The sequence below is a fragment of the Grammomys surdaster genome, unplaced genomic scaffold (assembly GCF_004785775.1).
Source record: "Grammomys surdaster isolate TR1022 unplaced genomic scaffold, NIH_TR_1.0 278, whole genome shotgun sequence".
NCBI lineage: Eukaryota > Metazoa > Chordata > Mammalia > Rodentia > Muridae > Grammomys > Grammomys surdaster.
Window position 1 is genome coordinate 14,536,832 of NW_021604719.1, and position 17,338 is coordinate 14,554,169.

The 17,338-nt window shown below is 42.8% G+C and overlaps 1 protein-coding gene across 2 annotated transcripts in view; it reads right to left on the minus strand.

Annotated features, from left to right (window-relative positions):
- Nucleotides 1–391: 391 nt before the first annotated feature.
- Nucleotides 392–17,338, minus strand: part of Fbn2 (fibrillin 2) — a 214,579-nt gene continuing 197,632 nt past the window's right edge. Inside the window, exons 57-65 of one of the 2 annotated variants that reach the window (XM_028777147.1) lie at nucleotides 16,780–16,986; nucleotides 15,485–15,610; nucleotides 13,058–13,180; nucleotides 11,126–11,242; nucleotides 10,394–10,522; nucleotides 8,714–8,833; nucleotides 3,679–3,910; nucleotides 2,273–2,447; nucleotides 392–805 (exon numbers count right to left, since the gene is read on the minus strand). In XM_028777147.1, the coding sequence (XP_028632980.1) occupies nucleotides 431–805; nucleotides 2,273–2,447; nucleotides 3,679–3,910; nucleotides 8,714–8,833; nucleotides 10,394–10,522; nucleotides 11,126–11,242; nucleotides 13,058–13,180; nucleotides 15,485–15,610; nucleotides 16,780–16,986 (1,604 nt within the window). In that variant the 3' untranslated portion in view covers nucleotides 392–430. Of the gene's footprint in view, nucleotides 806–2,269; nucleotides 2,448–3,678; nucleotides 3,911–8,713; nucleotides 8,834–10,393; nucleotides 10,523–11,125; nucleotides 11,243–13,057; nucleotides 13,181–15,484; nucleotides 15,611–16,779; nucleotides 16,987–17,338 lie in introns of both variants that reach the window. The other variant, XM_028777146.1, reaches the window with a different exon arrangement.

Sequence of the window (17,338 nt, forward strand, 5' to 3'; positions counted from 1 at the left end):
CATTTCTCCATATATTACTGCATTAAAATAAATAAACATCTATATTTTTTTAATTAGCAACTATAGCAAAATACCCAAAGTGTTACAGACTGCTAACAGGAAGAAGGCTCACATTATTTTTGTGCATTTAGTGCCATATGCTGATCTCTTGAACATTTAGGTTTTTTTTAATATATTTTAAAATGAAGTTATATAAAAAATACAGTAACTATGTTTGCCTTTGCACTCAAATCTTTGGCCATACCAGAGTCTAAATTATCCTTCCCTGTGAGGGTCAACATCCCAAAGTCTGAATCAGGGAGGAAAGGATTAGAAGTCCTTTTTTGTTTTTGCTTTTTTTTTTCCTCTTCAAAATTAGTCAGTGACATTCCAAACACTTCTGAAGGCTGGCTGTGCTGGGATCTGAGCTGGGACCCAAGTCTGCAAAGGGCTAATACAGCTGAATCTGCAACCTCATTCTGAGAGCCTCCCCCAGCACCCCCAGGAGGTAGTTGTCCTCATTGTGTTCCTCCAATTTCCTCAGCTCCTTCTTCCCGTAGAGAGGGATGCTGGTGATTTCCAGTGTGTATGTGCCGGGAGCGAGCTTCTTCTTGGCTGTGTGCAGGTAGCTAAGCCCATTCCTTTGGTGGATTCGGAAGATGCCATCCTCGTTCCCTTGGGAGATGACATAACGGATGTGGTTGTTGAGGGGTTCAATGGCGGGGACCAGTTCTAGGATGTGCTCCTTGGAGCCAAGGCCGGAGAGGTTGAACTTCATGTTGACTGGGCTGTCCATGGCAACGCTTTCTAGGCTGATTTGCTCCACCTGAGGGAAAGAGCAAGAACACACTTGAGTTTGTACAGGGCACAAGCTGGACTCAAAGGCCATCTGCAGCTGACGGGTACAGTCACAGAGGCAGGTTGAGGCTGCTCCCTGTCTGGCCATTTGCTGACTGGAAAAGAGGCTATTGCAAATTCCTGTCAGGGTGGGGAAAAGCTTCACCCTGCAGAGGATGCCTTGTAAATCTTCCTGACTCGCCCAGCCTCGACAAGATCATTAAAGTTATAAGACTTAGGCCACAGACAATAGTCACATATCAGGTGTCTTTGACAGATTTGTACAATATTACGCTTAAGATTAACTTTTAAGTTGAGAGACAGTTACTTTTCTTTGGTGTCGTAGCCACTGGTAGTTTGTCCATGTTTCAGTTGATGTCCTCATACACTGTGTGTATATGAGTAGCACTAATTGTAACCAGTGGGACATTGACTAATGTTGTGTTAGGGGGTTCTCTTCAGGGAGTCAGAGGGGAGAAATGGGGGTTAATATGATCATAATACATTTATACATGTGTGAAATTCTCAAACATTCGAATGGAAAAGGACAATTGAAGAAATGAGTTGAATTTTATCTTTTGTGGGGTCAAAATGAGAAGTCTTACTGTTATTCAACAGCAGGCCTTGCACCCAGGGAAATCATCTCTGGGCTGTGAATTTACTAGGAGCCTCAGTACACAGATGACGGAGTCATCTGCAGAGTGAGCCAGGCTTGGCAAAAAGCAGGACCAATTAGTATGAACCAAATTTGTCACTTGGAGTGGGAGGTTAAGAAAGCTGCCTTAGTTAGACAGGCCACAACAAACAAACAAACAAACAAACAACCCATAATGCTTTGATGTGGGTTTGTGCTTAAGTGAGGTTAGGTTACAGAGGCTTTGAGGAACCCATCATTATTAAGACAGAGTTATGTTCCATGTACCACAATGGGAAGGTTTTATATCTTGATGAGCGATTTGTCATGGTTAAACATCGGGTTGGATTCTTCAGTTTACTGAAAAATAAGTGTAACATTAACGTGCTATTTCAAAATAGTATCAGAGATTTTGGGGCTAAATTAGTATGGGCCTATAGATAAGGGAAGGTCCCGAGATCCAGAATACTGAAGCATAGCCAGTTAGTTTACGTGTGTGTGTGTGTGTGTGTGTGTGTGTGTGTGTGTGTGTGTGTGTGTATTGATGAGGTCAATTCTCAGTAATACTAACTAAAAAGAGAGGTGACTGGTGACATCATACTATCAGCAACATTCAGAGGTTGGGAGTTTTAATCCTCATTAATCCTTCCACAAGAAGGAGCTGTGGAAGAGGTTAGGTGCACATGTCCTAGGAGACACATGATCAGTGGGCAGGGCCAAGGAACACGTACATACATGTGTGTGTGTGTGTGAATAACCTCTTTTTTTTCTTTTTTTTTGTTTTTGGCAAATTTGGGCTTCTGTTCCACATCTACTCACGGCTGAGGCGGGCTCAGGCTCCTGCACGCTCCTCTTCTTCCGGCCATCTTTTTTGGCGAAGCCATTGATTTTGCACTCGTAGCACGCTTCTGGGGACAGAGCGTTTTCATCATCCTCTGCCTCCGTATCCACTGACAGGTACTGTCCTTTGTTGAAGCCCATTCCCGAGACACAGTGGCTATTTATGAGAAGCAAAACAGTCTTAGACGTTATCATTAGCCTGAGCAATCTAACTGTCTTCCAGAAACACGGAAGCAGAGGAAGAAGCTGTAAACCAGGTGTTCTCATCCTGTGGCTCGAAACCCCCCTGAATCTGCCTAAGACCATGGGAAAATACTGATATTTATGTTATGATTCCTCACAGTAGCACAACTACAGCTATGAGGTAGCAATGGAAATAAATGATTTTATGGTTGGGGTCCGGGGTTGGCACAACATGAGGAACTGTATTAATCACAAAACCTGATCTTTGTGGTTCTGTTCTTTGCCACACAGAGGGAAAGATTTCCTCTTGCTTTGAAACAGCACAATCTTCTGAGGATGAGACCTGGGCTTCCCCAGTTCTCAATTCTACATAGACAGAAACACTTGAAAGTAGTCTCTTTAAGGAGGTAAAAAACAGCTATGAAAGCCCATAGACAATGATACGGGAAACTATTGCTTCAGGAGCCTGAAGTGAGTTCTTACTGCTCAGGCTAAGATCCCTGCTCAAATACTTGGTATTTCTGCACTCCTATTTTAGTTAGCAGAAGGAGGCAAGGCATTAGCTCTGAAGTGAGCCTTGCCAAGCCTGATCTTTTTCTGTTATATGTGACTGTATATCAGTGCTGGACAGATTGGTTCGTGGCCCTTCCTTAGTGCCTGCCAGTGTGTCCCTGAGGAAAGCAGTCTCAGTGGGGTGATACCACCCAGACTTGTGTGTGGTATGATCTGCCAAAGGTCAGTTACCCAAGGGGTAGCCACCCTTGTGGGGAAGGACTCTTCCCTTCCTAAGCAACATAAGACCAGATGAACAGAGAAAGAGACAGAGTCCTTCCTCAGGGGTTGCTGGGTTAGCACCTATGGAAATCAGCAGAGCAACACAGAGGAGGAGGAAGTCATTTACACATCTGTCTCTCAGAGTCACAGTGAAGCTGCCAAAGCTTTGCATCTGGCCTTGAGTCAGGATGAACCAACTTCAGCCATTATGAGGACCAAGGACTGATGCTTCCAGGGACGTATACATCTCAGGCTCTCTACAAAGGAAGTGATTCTACACTGCATGGTGCCTAAGTCCCAATGCTTTCACCTCTTGGGATTCACATGTAGGGGTTCCAGTCCCCACCTGGCAGGGTTGAGAAGGAAGGCTGCCTGAATGCTCAGGAGAGAGGAAGAGTCACCCATTGCTGCTGTTGGGGACAATGTCTTACCCCTGTCCCACTCTGAAGTACCCTGGTGGGCAGCCGCAGAGGTAGCCACCTTCCGTGTTGGAGCACCCATAGCTGCATGGGTTCTTGGAGGAGGAACACTCGTTCACATCATGACAGGCGCTGGAGAACTGGTCGAAGGAGAACCCAGAGGGGCAGGCACACTTGTAACTCCCCAGGGTGTTATAGCAGGAGGCAGAGCCACAGGCACCAGGGTTGGAACATTCATTCTCATCTGATCAAAGAAAGAAAGAAGCCCTTACACAGGGAAGGGGCAGGGGCAAAGGGAGATGAAGGTGGTGGTCTCCAAGGGCCTATCAGGTCACAGGGCGGATAACTTTAAAAATGCTCTTATGATTGACTTCAAGGCAATAAGAAGAGTTAATTTAAAAAATATTACCCCAAAATATGTATTTTACATGCTTGAAAAAGCCCCAACCCCCTGTACTGCTGTGCTTTACTCTACTGATGCTATTTGTGAGGAACCCTGGCAGACTGTAGGGACAGATATGTGCAGTTTGCCTGATGAATAATTCTTTTATTCTCTTAACAAAGGGTTATTTCAAAAGCCTTTATGCAAATCCAGAGAGAAAACAGATTGGCAGTTTCCAGGGAGCCGGGCAGGGAGGAAGAGGGGATAGTGAGTGTCAGTTATAGGATTTCTCTTGGGGAGAAACGGAGACTATTGGGGTTGATTCTTGCATATTCCTAAGAGACCACATTGAAACACTTTCAACTGACATTATAAAGGGTGAATTTTATAATACATGAACCATGTGGATTTTTAATAACGGCATTTGTGGCCGTTGGTCCTTAGCACTTCTTCCATCTCCTCATGCATATAGGGAGAGAGTCTCTGAAAAATTCATTGCCTTCTATGAAAATGATGAAAATGACCCTGATTGACTCTATTGAACTAAGAGTGGCTTTAACTTCTCCAGAGCCTGCCTGGCACAGACGGTGCCTTCTGCAAGGATGGCACCCTCCCCACCATTGCTGACACTGAGCTCTGACTGCTAAATGCTTAGCTCTGTCCTCCCTTGGAAGCCTGGTGGGAGCATAATTACAGGTCTGCTTTCAGCTGCTGTTATCACAGGTTCAAGGCCCCAAGGTGCTTTTGACTTTGGAAGTTATGAGGCTGCTTCTAAGTGTTTGGTTGATGAGACAGCCCCGGGGTTTGATTGACTCCTCTGAGCTTTATTATAACCCAGACTTCACACTGGGCAGGAATCACATCTGTTCCATGGAATTCTTTCCATTCCTGTGACTGCATGGGGAGTGTCAAGGGTCTGTGGACATATTTCAGCCCGAGTGCAAGCAGGCCCACCTGTGAGTGTGCATACCCCGGGAACACAATGATTACAGGGTGCAGGGGCAGGGACCCATAGCGGTTCAGAGAGATTTCCTAGATGGAGTTGGGACTTGGCAGAGGCCTCTAGACAGGAAACTGAACTCTGTAAAGCACAGGATAAAGGCTACTGGACGGGCAGGTATTAGGCATATTTTAATGTAATGTGCATAGTTGGAGAGTTAAATGAGGCAGGTAAATGAAGAACTCTTAGCCACTGCATATAAAATACGGTCATTTGCCTAATATGTGAAATCTCCCGGCATTTATTTTATGCATAGAAAATACATAAATTCTCAGTAGGTTGGCTGTGTGGGATCTGAATGTACCCACTGTTTTACTTCTAGATTTGAGAGACTGGGAATTCTGCCCCAGAGCTTCATCCACTTTCATAATTAGTTCTCACATTAATATGTAGTATTTCTCTTCTAACATGGAATCTAAATTACATTACAAGCTTAATGGCATGTTCCCACCATGACTTTGTTCAGGCATTGTGTAAGTCAGAAAAATTACCAAGAAAGCCAATTAATTGAGTAAATTGAATTTAAACATTCCATTTATAAGAACATTTTAAAACAGGATTATGTTTCTGGAAGTACCCTGTGTTCTCATATTTTTATATGCTATAAATATATAACATGGTAACACTGTATGAACTTAGTTAAGGATGGCTTGTTTGACATATACTGTGAATTGAGATGCCTTGTTTGGCGATGGTAGCATTGTTTTGGGAAAGCTTATAATATAGAAGGAACTGGAAGTTATCTGCAGTAAATGGCAAGAAAGTTGTACACTGAAATATTTTCTTCATATGCAAATGTTTGTATCAGGTGCACGGTTTCGGTTCCAAATGATCACAATACTTGCTGGTGGTTGAGAATGCTAGCTACATCTAGATAGTTTGTGTCCTAGGATGTTCTCTCAAATCCCTGTAGTAACGAGCTGAAAACTTACAAAATGGGAATGTGTATGAAAAGTTTTCTCCAAATTGATCACTTTCAGAGACCATTTACTCATCTTCAATGGGTCGTACCCATTGAACAGAAGTGCAAATTTTGGAGTTTGTCTATTTGAGGGAGTCTGATGTACTGACTGAAACTTTTGACTGTTCACCAGGAGAAGACTATAGGAAAGTCCTTTCTATCTCTTCCCTCTAGTAACAAAGCATTTATACCAACAGACACAGACAATCTGAACTTGGTCCTAGTTCTTGTCACTCTAATTTATTGCTTTTGTTAGCTTCCTGGTTTGGGTAATTTAACTTTATCTCTGCCATACCTTTGAGCTATAATTCCAATGATGTCATGTTCTTGCTAACTAAAAGCAAGAACAGTATCTGTTTCATCAGAGGTGAGCTGAATCCTTGGATGGATCTAGAACCTTTGCAATTCTGTCTCTGTCTATCAAAGGGATGACTGCCTAAAGTTAACCATTTTAAGAAAGAAAATAACTCTTGTAAGTGGGGATACCTGTTTATGTGCTTTGAGTTTCCTTTCTTGACCAGTGTTTTTTTGAGACTGGGTCTCACAGGCCTTGGATTCTTCTGTTTCCGTCTGCGGGTGCTGGCACTGCAGGCAAATGCTACCACACCTCATCCTTGAAAGCACTGTTGCTCTGAACGAGCTGTTTCTCAGATTAGAAGCCTTGCAGGTCTGGGTCTAGACTCTGGAGGTCCAGGCTAAACAAAGCACTTAACTTAAGGAACTCGTAGAAAGGAAACCGGGATGGTACCTCAGCATTTGAAGCCACACACAGGTCATTCCTGACAGAAACTCCAAAGTTACTAAAGGCTCGTGCAGATGGTTTTGCAGTGGATGTTTACAGATCAAAATGTTAAAAGAAGTGTAAAAACTTGAATTGGTGACTTCTATGTGTTCTAATTTCTTTTTAAGTTTTTCTTGAAACCAAGAATTCTGTGTAAAGTGATTACTAGAGAATCATTCTTCTGCCTTAAGTTCCACAGAACTAACCATGAAGTCTGCAGTCCTTACTAAAACCATGGGCCCGGGAGTTTATGAACACCATAATATAATAAAATTCTACATCATCTTTGATAGTCAAAATCATTACTTTCTATATTCTAAGGGGCGTGATAGCACATGGCCTCAGTATATGAAAATATCAGGGCTTAAGGAATTCTACAACATTTTTTTCCATTAAGAAAAATGAAAGAAGTGAATTATATTTACAAAATGGTTTTGATTGGTTGTTTAACTCAATGCTTTGATAATCATTTAAAGCTTTAGCCTTACCTTTCTTTGCTAGCTGCATGTTTTTAAAATTTTTTGTTCATCTTTTTTTAGTTAGTGTGTAAAACAATGGGTTTCATTTGTGACACTTCCCCACATATCATCATTAGGCCTTGCTCTGAATCACAGGCTGTCGGCCTCTCCTCCCACAGATGTGCGTATCTAGTGTAGGGAAGCATCTGCCCCTGGCCTGGCAGGAGGCCACAGTCCAGATAAGAAGAACGTCATGGACCACATTTCTCTTATGAAACGCTTGGTTTTCCTCTCAGCTCGTTAAGCTGCCATTAGAAAATTCTTTTGAGAGGAACATAAAAGATCACATCAAATCAGTTCGTTTGGTGGATCATTACAGCACATTTGAATGATGTGTGTAGTATCTGAAATCACTTCCAAGACAAGGAAGCAGTCTGCCACTCTCTGGGGGAGCTCTGCTTCTCTCCTGTTGGGCAATGCAAGCTTCTACTCTCCCAATGTGTTGGACAGGGCAGCTATGGAGTGCGTTCAAATAGAGCCAAGAAATCGGGCATATGCTCAGTCAGTCTACTCAGGAAGAATAACGGTCTCTTTGATCAGTGGTTTCTTATGGGGAGAATGTCCATGATTACTCTCAGTTCGGAGAATAGAAAGAATGCCCATTGTGTTTTCTTTTATAAACATTTTTGTTTGGAGTTGTCAGCAGCATTTGTTCTGACTAGTTGCTTTCTCTTTGTTAAAGCAAAATTGCAATGCTCATTAAATCTACGTGATGCATGAGGACAGAAGGACGGTCCTTGTGGGCTTAGAACTACTACCCAGGCACAGTGATGTATGCCTGAAGTCCTTGCCCTGGGAAGCAGAAGTTGCAGGATCAAGGACACCCTGGTGCTACATAGCAAGTTATAGACAAGCCTGGACTATAGGAGGCCCTGTCTCAAAAAGGATGGAAAGAGCCCTTTAGATTTATACCAGGGTAATGGATGAACACTTCCGTGAACTAAATCCAACAAATTACTAATGAAAAGCAGCAAAGCATGACAAATGAAGATGATGTTTTTGACACCACCCCTAATGTCACAGTACATCAAAAGTCAAAATGGCTACACCTCTAGCTGATGTACCTTTAAATAGTCCAAGAATATGTTTATGATGGATTTTGTCACTGCACAAGTACAGAGACAAGCACAAGAAAAACCCAGTGTGCATCAATGTTTTTATGCAGACTTCTCCTGTCCACCTTTTTAACAGTACGTAGGGGTGGGATAGAACCCTGGACCTTACACATGCTAGGCAAGTGCTCTTCCACTGAGCTAAATCTAGCCCTCTCACACACTAACCTTAAATGGTTAAACTGGTTTTCAGGTCTTAGGAGTCTGTACTGCAACTGTAATATCTATTATTGAGTTCACTCAGACACCGAGGTTGAGAAAAGCCAAGTGCTAGGCCACCAAGGAATGCTCACCAACACACTGATTCCACTGGTAGTGCTGGACGTAGCCCTGCGGGCAGCCACACCGATAGCCTCCCAGGATGTTCTGGCAGCCATGTTGGCACCTGTGGTTTCCGTCACACTCATCGACATCTGCAAAAACAACCCAAGTACAGTCTTCACATTCCCGTGGCAAAGACATCCCAAATGCAACCTTTAAGGGAACAAATAAACAACGCATGGCCTACGGGGTGGGGTGGGGTGGGGAGGACTGGGCTTTCCTTCAACATGGTTATTGGTCAGTGATGGTGCAAAGAATGGCTGAGATAAGAAACCACCTTATTCTTATGCTGTCCACCACACCACAGCACATCAGTGTTCTGAGTAACAGTGCAATTTCAACAGGTCAACCATAGTTGCCACAAATGTGGTACATTTTGAATTGACTAGCTCCATATGGTATGATTTATTAGGTAAATTATATATATTTGCATTAAAGATGGTAGTTGATTCAAAACTGACTCATGTGTAATCCCCATTGTGGGGAAGATACCAATACTATGGAGTTATCTATAAAGTACAATGGTTTTGCATGCAAAACCTTTTTATTGTCAGTCAAGACTAACTAAATGCAAATCCCTTTTAAGTATTTGAATACGCTGTTATTTTTAGGCAAGATGTGGTACTACATATGGAATAATTTCTTTGTTAATATATGCATACATGTTTGGAATGACAACGAAGGCTTTGAAATCTACCCCAAAAAGGGTAAAATAAAATTGGCATGTCTGATGTGTGTGTAACAAATTTACATGGATAATTAATAAATGGTATCTTATGTGGATGGTCATGAGCTGAATTCACACATGGCAGGCAGCTGTAGGCTCAGAATGCTTTCAATGTCTATTGATTTGAAGTACAAAAATTAAAATCACAATTTTTAAATAAAAATGGCTGAAAAGTGCATACAAAAGTCCTATCATTTGTACAAAGAGTATATTTAATATTTTGACTGTATCTAAAGTGGAAAACCACATATTTCTAGGAATAACCTAAAACAGGATAATTAACTGGACAATATAAATTATAACACAATATAAAAGCATAAAGGTGACGTGACTGGCCTCATAATCTGACTCATGCAACACTAACGTATTGCCTTCTTGTACCCGAGCACATGCCAGGTAAACACCAAAGACCCCCATGTGATAGTTTTCTTACTTTTCCCCCAATCAGCTGTTCTTTTGGATTTCCTAAGAGAAAAATACCCATTTCATGGGAAGCACCATTGGTGCAGCGTTTAAATATTGTTTTTGTCTGTGTATATATATATGTGGTATGTACACATATGCATATGCATGTTCTTTAGTGCATGGGCAAAAGGGAGTGGTGTGTGTGTCTCTGTGTGTGTCTGTGTGTGTGTGTGTGTATACATGTGTGTCAGTGTATGTGTTGCTGTATTGTGCTCTACCTTGTATATTGAGGCAGGGCCTTTTGCTAAACTCAGACCATGCTAACTCCTCTAGCCTAGCTATCCAGTTGGCTCCACAGATTCCAATCCTGCCTCTAGGGCATGAGGATTACAGAAGAGGTCCACGCCTACTTGCCTTTTACCTGAGTGCTAGGGATTTGAACTCAGGCTTGAATGGCACATGCTTTATGGAACCATTTCTGAAGCCCTGATATTCAAGACTCCAGTGCGTGTGGACTCACCTTCACAGTTCAGCCCAGAGGCATCCAGAGAGAACCCTCTTTGGCATTCGCAGCTGAAGCTCCCAGGAGTGTTCTGACAGATTCCCTTTGCTCCACAGAGGGAAGGCTGAGACCCGCATTCATTGTTATCTAGCAAAGAGACACGACAGAGGGAAAAAGTCACGCTTCCTGGTTATGTGGCATGTCAATTCAATCTCATTATGTGAAATAAACTGAGGAGCACACGCCTATGTTTTCATCCTGTGGGGAAAGCATTTTAGACTAAGTCGGATCAGAATTTATTAGCAAGGCTAGCATGAAACGTGTGCTTTTCAGTGACTTGTAACTAGAATGTATTTTAGAGTTATTAGAGGCACCATTTTAGATAATATAGTCCAAGGATCTCCTAAAATGTGCTTTCTATAATAAAACTGAAAAATTCCAGTACAGCCTTTAATCATATGTTATCTGAGCATCATAGCTGTATTTGAAATGTGAGACTGAGGCACGGCTTACAACAGGCCTGCTATACAAATGCATGGCAGGACTTCCTTCATGATCTAACACCATAGCTGTACTGAGGATGTGATGCTGAGACCCCATACACTGTGGACACTGTATGTGCAAACGCGTGTCCAGGCTTTCTTCCCGTGGATGCTGTTCTGGTCAGGAAACATCCATATCCTTGGCCAGATTGAGCCATAGTTATGCACCTACCCAACATCTGGGAAAGACATCTGTGATTTGCCTTACCAATGCAAGCAGTGTGATGCTGGGTGAAACCAGGCGGACATTTACAGGTGAACCCTCCAAGGGTATTGACGCAGAGGAACTGGCAGTTGTGCTGTTTGGTTTGACATTCATCGAGGTCTGAAACGACAGAGAAGCCCAGGACAAGTCATGCATTTTCTGTGGAGAGAATGGGCTTAAACTGCAGCTGCAGTCTGTAGGCTCCCATAAGCATACAAGGAAGGGTTTGAATGTGCACATTAAGCAGCCCGAGTATAGAAGGTCACCAACTGGGACAGGGCGGTTAAAGGGTTATAAGGCAAAGTTTTCTTAAATAAGAAACTGGATGACCAAATCACAGCAGGTCCACAGTTTTCAAAGATAACATGGAAATGTTGTTCTTCTTGTAGTTAGTGTGGTTTGGTACATAGATGGTTATGTATTTTTATTAAAGGGAATACTGAATAAAAATAAAGCAGAGTTTGGAAATGGAGGGAGGTTTACCAGATCCAAATGGGAACACCATTACTTAGAAGAAGTGAAAACATAAGCTTCTGCTGGGCAGCGGTGGTACACGCCTTCAATCCTAGTACTTGGAAGGCAGAGGCAGGGGGATTTCTATGAGTTCAAGGCCAACCTGGTTTACAGAGTAGGTTCCAGGACAGACAAGGCTACACAGAGAAAACTGTTTTTAAAACAGCAAACAGACACTCACTCCCCCTGCCTCCCCAATCAAAACCAGAACAACTATAAATTTAGAACGAATATCTGGACTCCTCTAATAGGAAACTCAAAATCTGATTTTGATTTGAGTAAAACCTAATTTGGGAAAATAAAAACATTCAAAGTAAGTACCCTGTACAGTGGAAGGTGTGAGTTCCACACATTTTACAGACATTGTGCAAAGAGTCAGTTCTGCTGAACTGTTTCTCTAAACAGGTTCAAGAAAATCCCAGCACTTGTTACATTTTTTGTGTAATTATTATTATTATTATTATTATTTTAAATATAGCTTGGAAAGAGAACCTTGCTTCACAGAGAACACAGTTAAATCCTCTGTTTGGTCCATTAGTATCATGCTTAAGAGTGTTCCTATAAAATCAAACACAGTTTGGCACTGAAGCCATTTTAGTGATCAGACTTGACATGCTAATTACTACAAATTAATGCACACGCTGACCTTTCTGCAGTAAATGCAGATGATGACCATAGACTGAGGTGGAGCCTGAGGTTAGCAGCAACCAAAACTCCGGCTCCTGATGGTTCCTATCAACTCTTGAGTCAATGGTTTTTAATGAAAAACTTATCATATGAATGAATGGATTATGGTATTTTCATAAACGTGTAACTTGCTCAAATTTACCACCCCATTGTCTCTTGTTGTTTCTTCCTCTCTCCTCTGACCACCCCCCACAAAGTGTTCTGTACTTTCATGCCAGATATTTTTAAAATATTATTTTAAAAGTTTTAAAATAATATTTAGGATTGCATACAAAGTAGTAGGTTTCATTATGACATTTTTATACTCCTTAAAAAAAAAAGTCAGATTCTGTATATGTCAGAAAACATGATGTTTGCATTCCTGAGGCTGGCTTATTTTGCTTAATGTGATGACAACCAGTTCTAGCCACTTTCCTTTGAAGTAAATTTGAGGTTCGTGGCTGAAAAAAAAATACTCCTTTGTGTGTTTGTGTGTGCGTGTATGTGCTTGAGAGAGCTTGTGAGTGTGCTTATGTGTGCACATCTGTGCATATGTGCAGACTATTTCTTTTCATTTCTAAGGAGCAATATATTTTAATTTAGATTTTTAAGTCCTCCTGCCTTCTATAATAGGAGTCCTAGTACTGCTTTCTGTGAAGCAGCTTTTTAACGTAGGGGAAGTGTGTGCTACGAGGCTGATATGCAAATGTTACTGAAGAAAGAGATAAGGGTGGTGGCTGCTGGGGCTCTGCTCACCTTTGCACGTCTTTCCATCTTCCTGCAGGACATATCCCCGTGGGCAGGAGCACTGGTAACTGCCCTCGGTATTCTTGCAGATGAAGTTGCATGGCTTTGGAGACTGCGAACACTCATCCAGGTCTAAGCAGAGGAAAGACCAACACGAGAGTCTCGGTTATGAGGAATGACCAGCCTCTCCATTCCCCCCACACTCTCACTCCGTCCTTCTTGCTTTCCCTATGTAACACACAGTGAATCCAGCTAGCAAGAAATGACATGACACTTTTCTAAAGTAGCAGAATGGCTTACTTTGAGGACTGGTGCATGGAGTTGGCTAGCTTTTGTAATGTCTAGACAAGTGTCTGGGCACAAAAAAAAAAAAAAAAAAGTCCAAACCCAAGAGACTCTTCAACTTACTCAGGCTGGACTAGACCTTAGGAGCACTCCCTTTTCTTCTTGTCTCTCTGGGTGGGTTTGTGCTGAGCCAGTGGCTCCCTGTGACAGCCTCTCACAGACGTTCTCTGGACACTCTGTCTCCTCTCAGGGTCTCCCCACTTTCCCCTCTGTTCCTTTTCTTTGGCCCCAGGTGGGGTTACATAGGCTCCGGCAAACCCTTCTTTGTGGCCTTTCTACACGCCGCTGTCCACTTACAGCAGTGGTTCTCAACCTTATGATGGTTACGACCATCGGGAAACACATACTTCAGGCGGTCTTAGGAACTGAGACACCACTCTGAGTGTTCTACAAAATGACAGTTATGGAGTAGCAACACAAATAATTTTATGGATTGGGGCGGAGGTCAGCACCACATGGGGGTCTCATCATTAGGAAAGTTGAGAACCAAAGACTGACAGAATCTTGTTGCTAAGCCATACTTGGTCTGTCCTCTCTGGGCTATCCCAACTCTTTACTGCCAGGCCTGTGACTGACGGTGGACAATCTCCATTTCCTCCATAGAGCTCACTGGATGGATAAATGCCTGCTGAGCCCACTCCTGGCTACTCCCCTGTCTGCTGTTTCTACTGTGTGATTAAAATACTTCTGTGGGGCCACATGAAGCTCATGAAGAAGGAAGACCAAGTGGGGGTGATTCGGTCCTTCTTAGAAGGAGTAACAAAATACTCAAGGGAGCAAATATGGAGACAAAGGGAGGGACAGAAACTGAAGGAGGGGCCGTCTGAAGACCATTCCACCTGAGTATCCATCCCATGTGCAGTCACCAAAGGTAGATGCTGATGTGGAAGTCAGGAAGTGCATGCTGATAAGAGTCTGATATAGAGGTCTTCAAGAGTCTGACATATTCAGAGGCAGATGCTCACAACTAACCACTGAACTGATCATGGGGTTCTCAATGGAGGGATTAGAGTGAGGACTGAAGGAGCTGAAAGGGTTTGTAGCCCCATGAGGAGAGCAACAATACCAACCAACCACAGCTCCCAGGGTGTAAACCACCAGCCTGGGAGCACTTAGGGAGGGATCCATGGCTTCAGCTGTATACATAAGAGCGGAGGGTCCTGCTGAGCATAGGTGGAAGAAGAGATCCTTGACCTCATGAAGGCTGGACGCTCCAGGGGGTGGGAATTTGAGGGTGGGGAGGTGGGAGTGGGGGTGTAGGTAGGGGTTACATCTGAAGTGAAGAAGGAGGAGGGGTGAGGGGATAGGGGGTTCCTGGCTGGGTGGGGGATGGGGTAAAGGGACAACATATGAAATGTAAATAAAACATCCAATAAAAAAATAAAAAAAAATAAAAAAATAAAAGAAAAAAAGGAAAAAAATAAAAGAAAACAACAACAACAACAAAAAAAGAATACTTCTGTGGAGCTTAACAATTATAAAATTGGTAATTTAAGAGGGTATCACATAAACTGAGGAAACAGAGATCAAGAGGTGCCTGAAAGGTTACACAAAGGCTCTCTCACAGCTTTCTGTTTGTCAGAAAACAGAGAGGATCAGACGATTACAAATGAAAGAAGAGAAATATTGTGTAGACAGCCAAAGGATGCTGCAGCAAGACTTAATTTGCAAGAAGAGATTTTAAATGATGCTTAGTTGCTTTACTCATGAGAAATTGTTAAAAAATGAGTTCTACTTCACACACCACACACCGAATCTACAAGAAAAGCTCATTTTTTCTTTACCAAAGAGACACACATTTGTAGATTTTAAATTAAAATAGAAAATGTCAAAAGTGCATTTTTCAATTTTTGTTTCCCCCACTGCACAGAATCTGAGATGACCTGGACCTTGTGTCCCACATAGTTAAACAACAAACAAACAGACAAACAAACAAACAAACAAAACAAGAGCTCTGTCGTTAAGAGGAGCATAACTGAGACGTCCGTCCGGCCAGCGTAGTGAAAATGACATAGGCCAGCGCTCCCCTGACTGTGCTTGGTCCGTAGGAGGCAGGAGTTGCCAAACCCTGGGTACACCACCTCATCTTACCTACACAGGCTGTTCCGCTGATGTCAGTGGTATAGCCGACCTTGCAGAAGCACCGGAATGAGCCCATGGTGTTGACGCACTGGCCATTAGCACAGAGGCTAGGCATTACCTTACACTCATCGATATCTGTAGAACAAGAAAATAATAAAGAATAAAGGATAGAAGCCAATGTGTGCGCAGTGGAGACAGCTGGAAGTGAGGAGGATTCAGGGACTGGCATGAGGTAGAATGCCCCGAGAAGTTCTGGAAAAGTCCCTTTTTCACTTCTCAGGGAATGGCAACCTAGGAGGGAAACAGGCGGATCTGAAGAGGCAGGGAGAGAGAAACAAGGAAGGGCTATCCTGGAAGGCTCATGCCAGACTGTTCATTTTGCATTCTAAGTGGGAGTTACGATTTTTGGTACATCTTAGAAAGATGCCGGTTCAAATCTGCAAACATTTACTATACATTGGTTTGGGCCTCCATTTCCCACCTGCCTTAAGACTCTGAAGGAAGGCTTCAGTTGGCAGTCAGGTACGGGGCTGGGAGTCTGTACAGCAATGGAGGAAACCGGTTTATCTTTCATAACATCCACAAACCACTTGGTAGCACACACACAAAAAAGTGGAAACCTCTAGTTAATTATGAAACACGCCAGAGTGGAAGTAGCCTGAGGATAGAATGAATTCCTATCTACACACAGCTGAGCACTGTTTCTTTTAACAAGGCAAGCGCAGTTTGGAGGCTATTAGTGTCCAAGGCCTTTGCGGTCAGATAGGGTCTTCCCATGTTTTTCGGGACATTATTCATTGTTACCATAGTTGTGTGCTTCCATTGCTTCCTCTGTTAAGTGAGAATTGGGTTTGACATAGGAATAGATCTCTTAAATTTTGTGAAGCATAGGCTGGGGAGATAATTCAGTGGGTAAAATGCTTGCCTTGTAAGCATGAAGATATGAATTAGATCCCCAGACCCTATATTTTAAAAGGCCAGGGGCAGTAAAGTAGATGAAAACAGCCAAATTCCTCAGGTACACAGGCCAGCCAGCCTGGCCTACTTGAAGAGTTCCTCTGGCCTCCATGTATACCTGTACACAAGTGCTTATGAACTTGGTGCGTGTGCGCATACACACACACACACACACACACACACCTGTATAGAGCACTGGGCAAGAATATTCTTTAGATTTGTTTATAGAATACCAGACTTTCAGACAGAATTCTGATAAAATTAGCTTTTTACATTTCATTTACATTAATTTGTATGTATAAAATCCACTGGACTAATACAGCACCTTAAGTCCCTCAGCACATTACCTCTTCCGTCAGTGGCATATCCTGGACCGTGAGGACATATCTTTTTGTACTGGGCAGTTCCAGGAAGTGGGCATAGCTCACACTGGTGGCCCCAGCCTCGGCCTCCGTCACAGCAGCATTCTGACTTTGTGACAAGGTTGCGGCTACTAGAGGCCATCTGACACATTGTCTGCAGTACCTCTGCGAAGCACAGACCCTGGCGGTTGTCTGGAGCAGAAGAGAAGACGAGAGTCAAGGCCAGGTATCAGTTAGCTTGGTTTTCAGTGGACCATCATGCTCTCCTTCCTGGCAAAACCTCCAAAACTCAGTATTCTTCTTATGTGAGCAGCCGACACTTAGCGATTGTTTGTTGACAGTACCCCCCATGGTGTTTATACTATGAACCAAGTAGTATTAAACTTGACAAAAGTTATTCAGTGGAATATTGAAATATAAATTGAATATTGAATATAAATTATTCAATAGAAATAGAATTATATTCTTTTTGATTTAATGGAAGTAATAGGCAAATGGCTAGGAGCTGTATTCCCAGAGAACCTAATTGGAAGAAACATTGGAT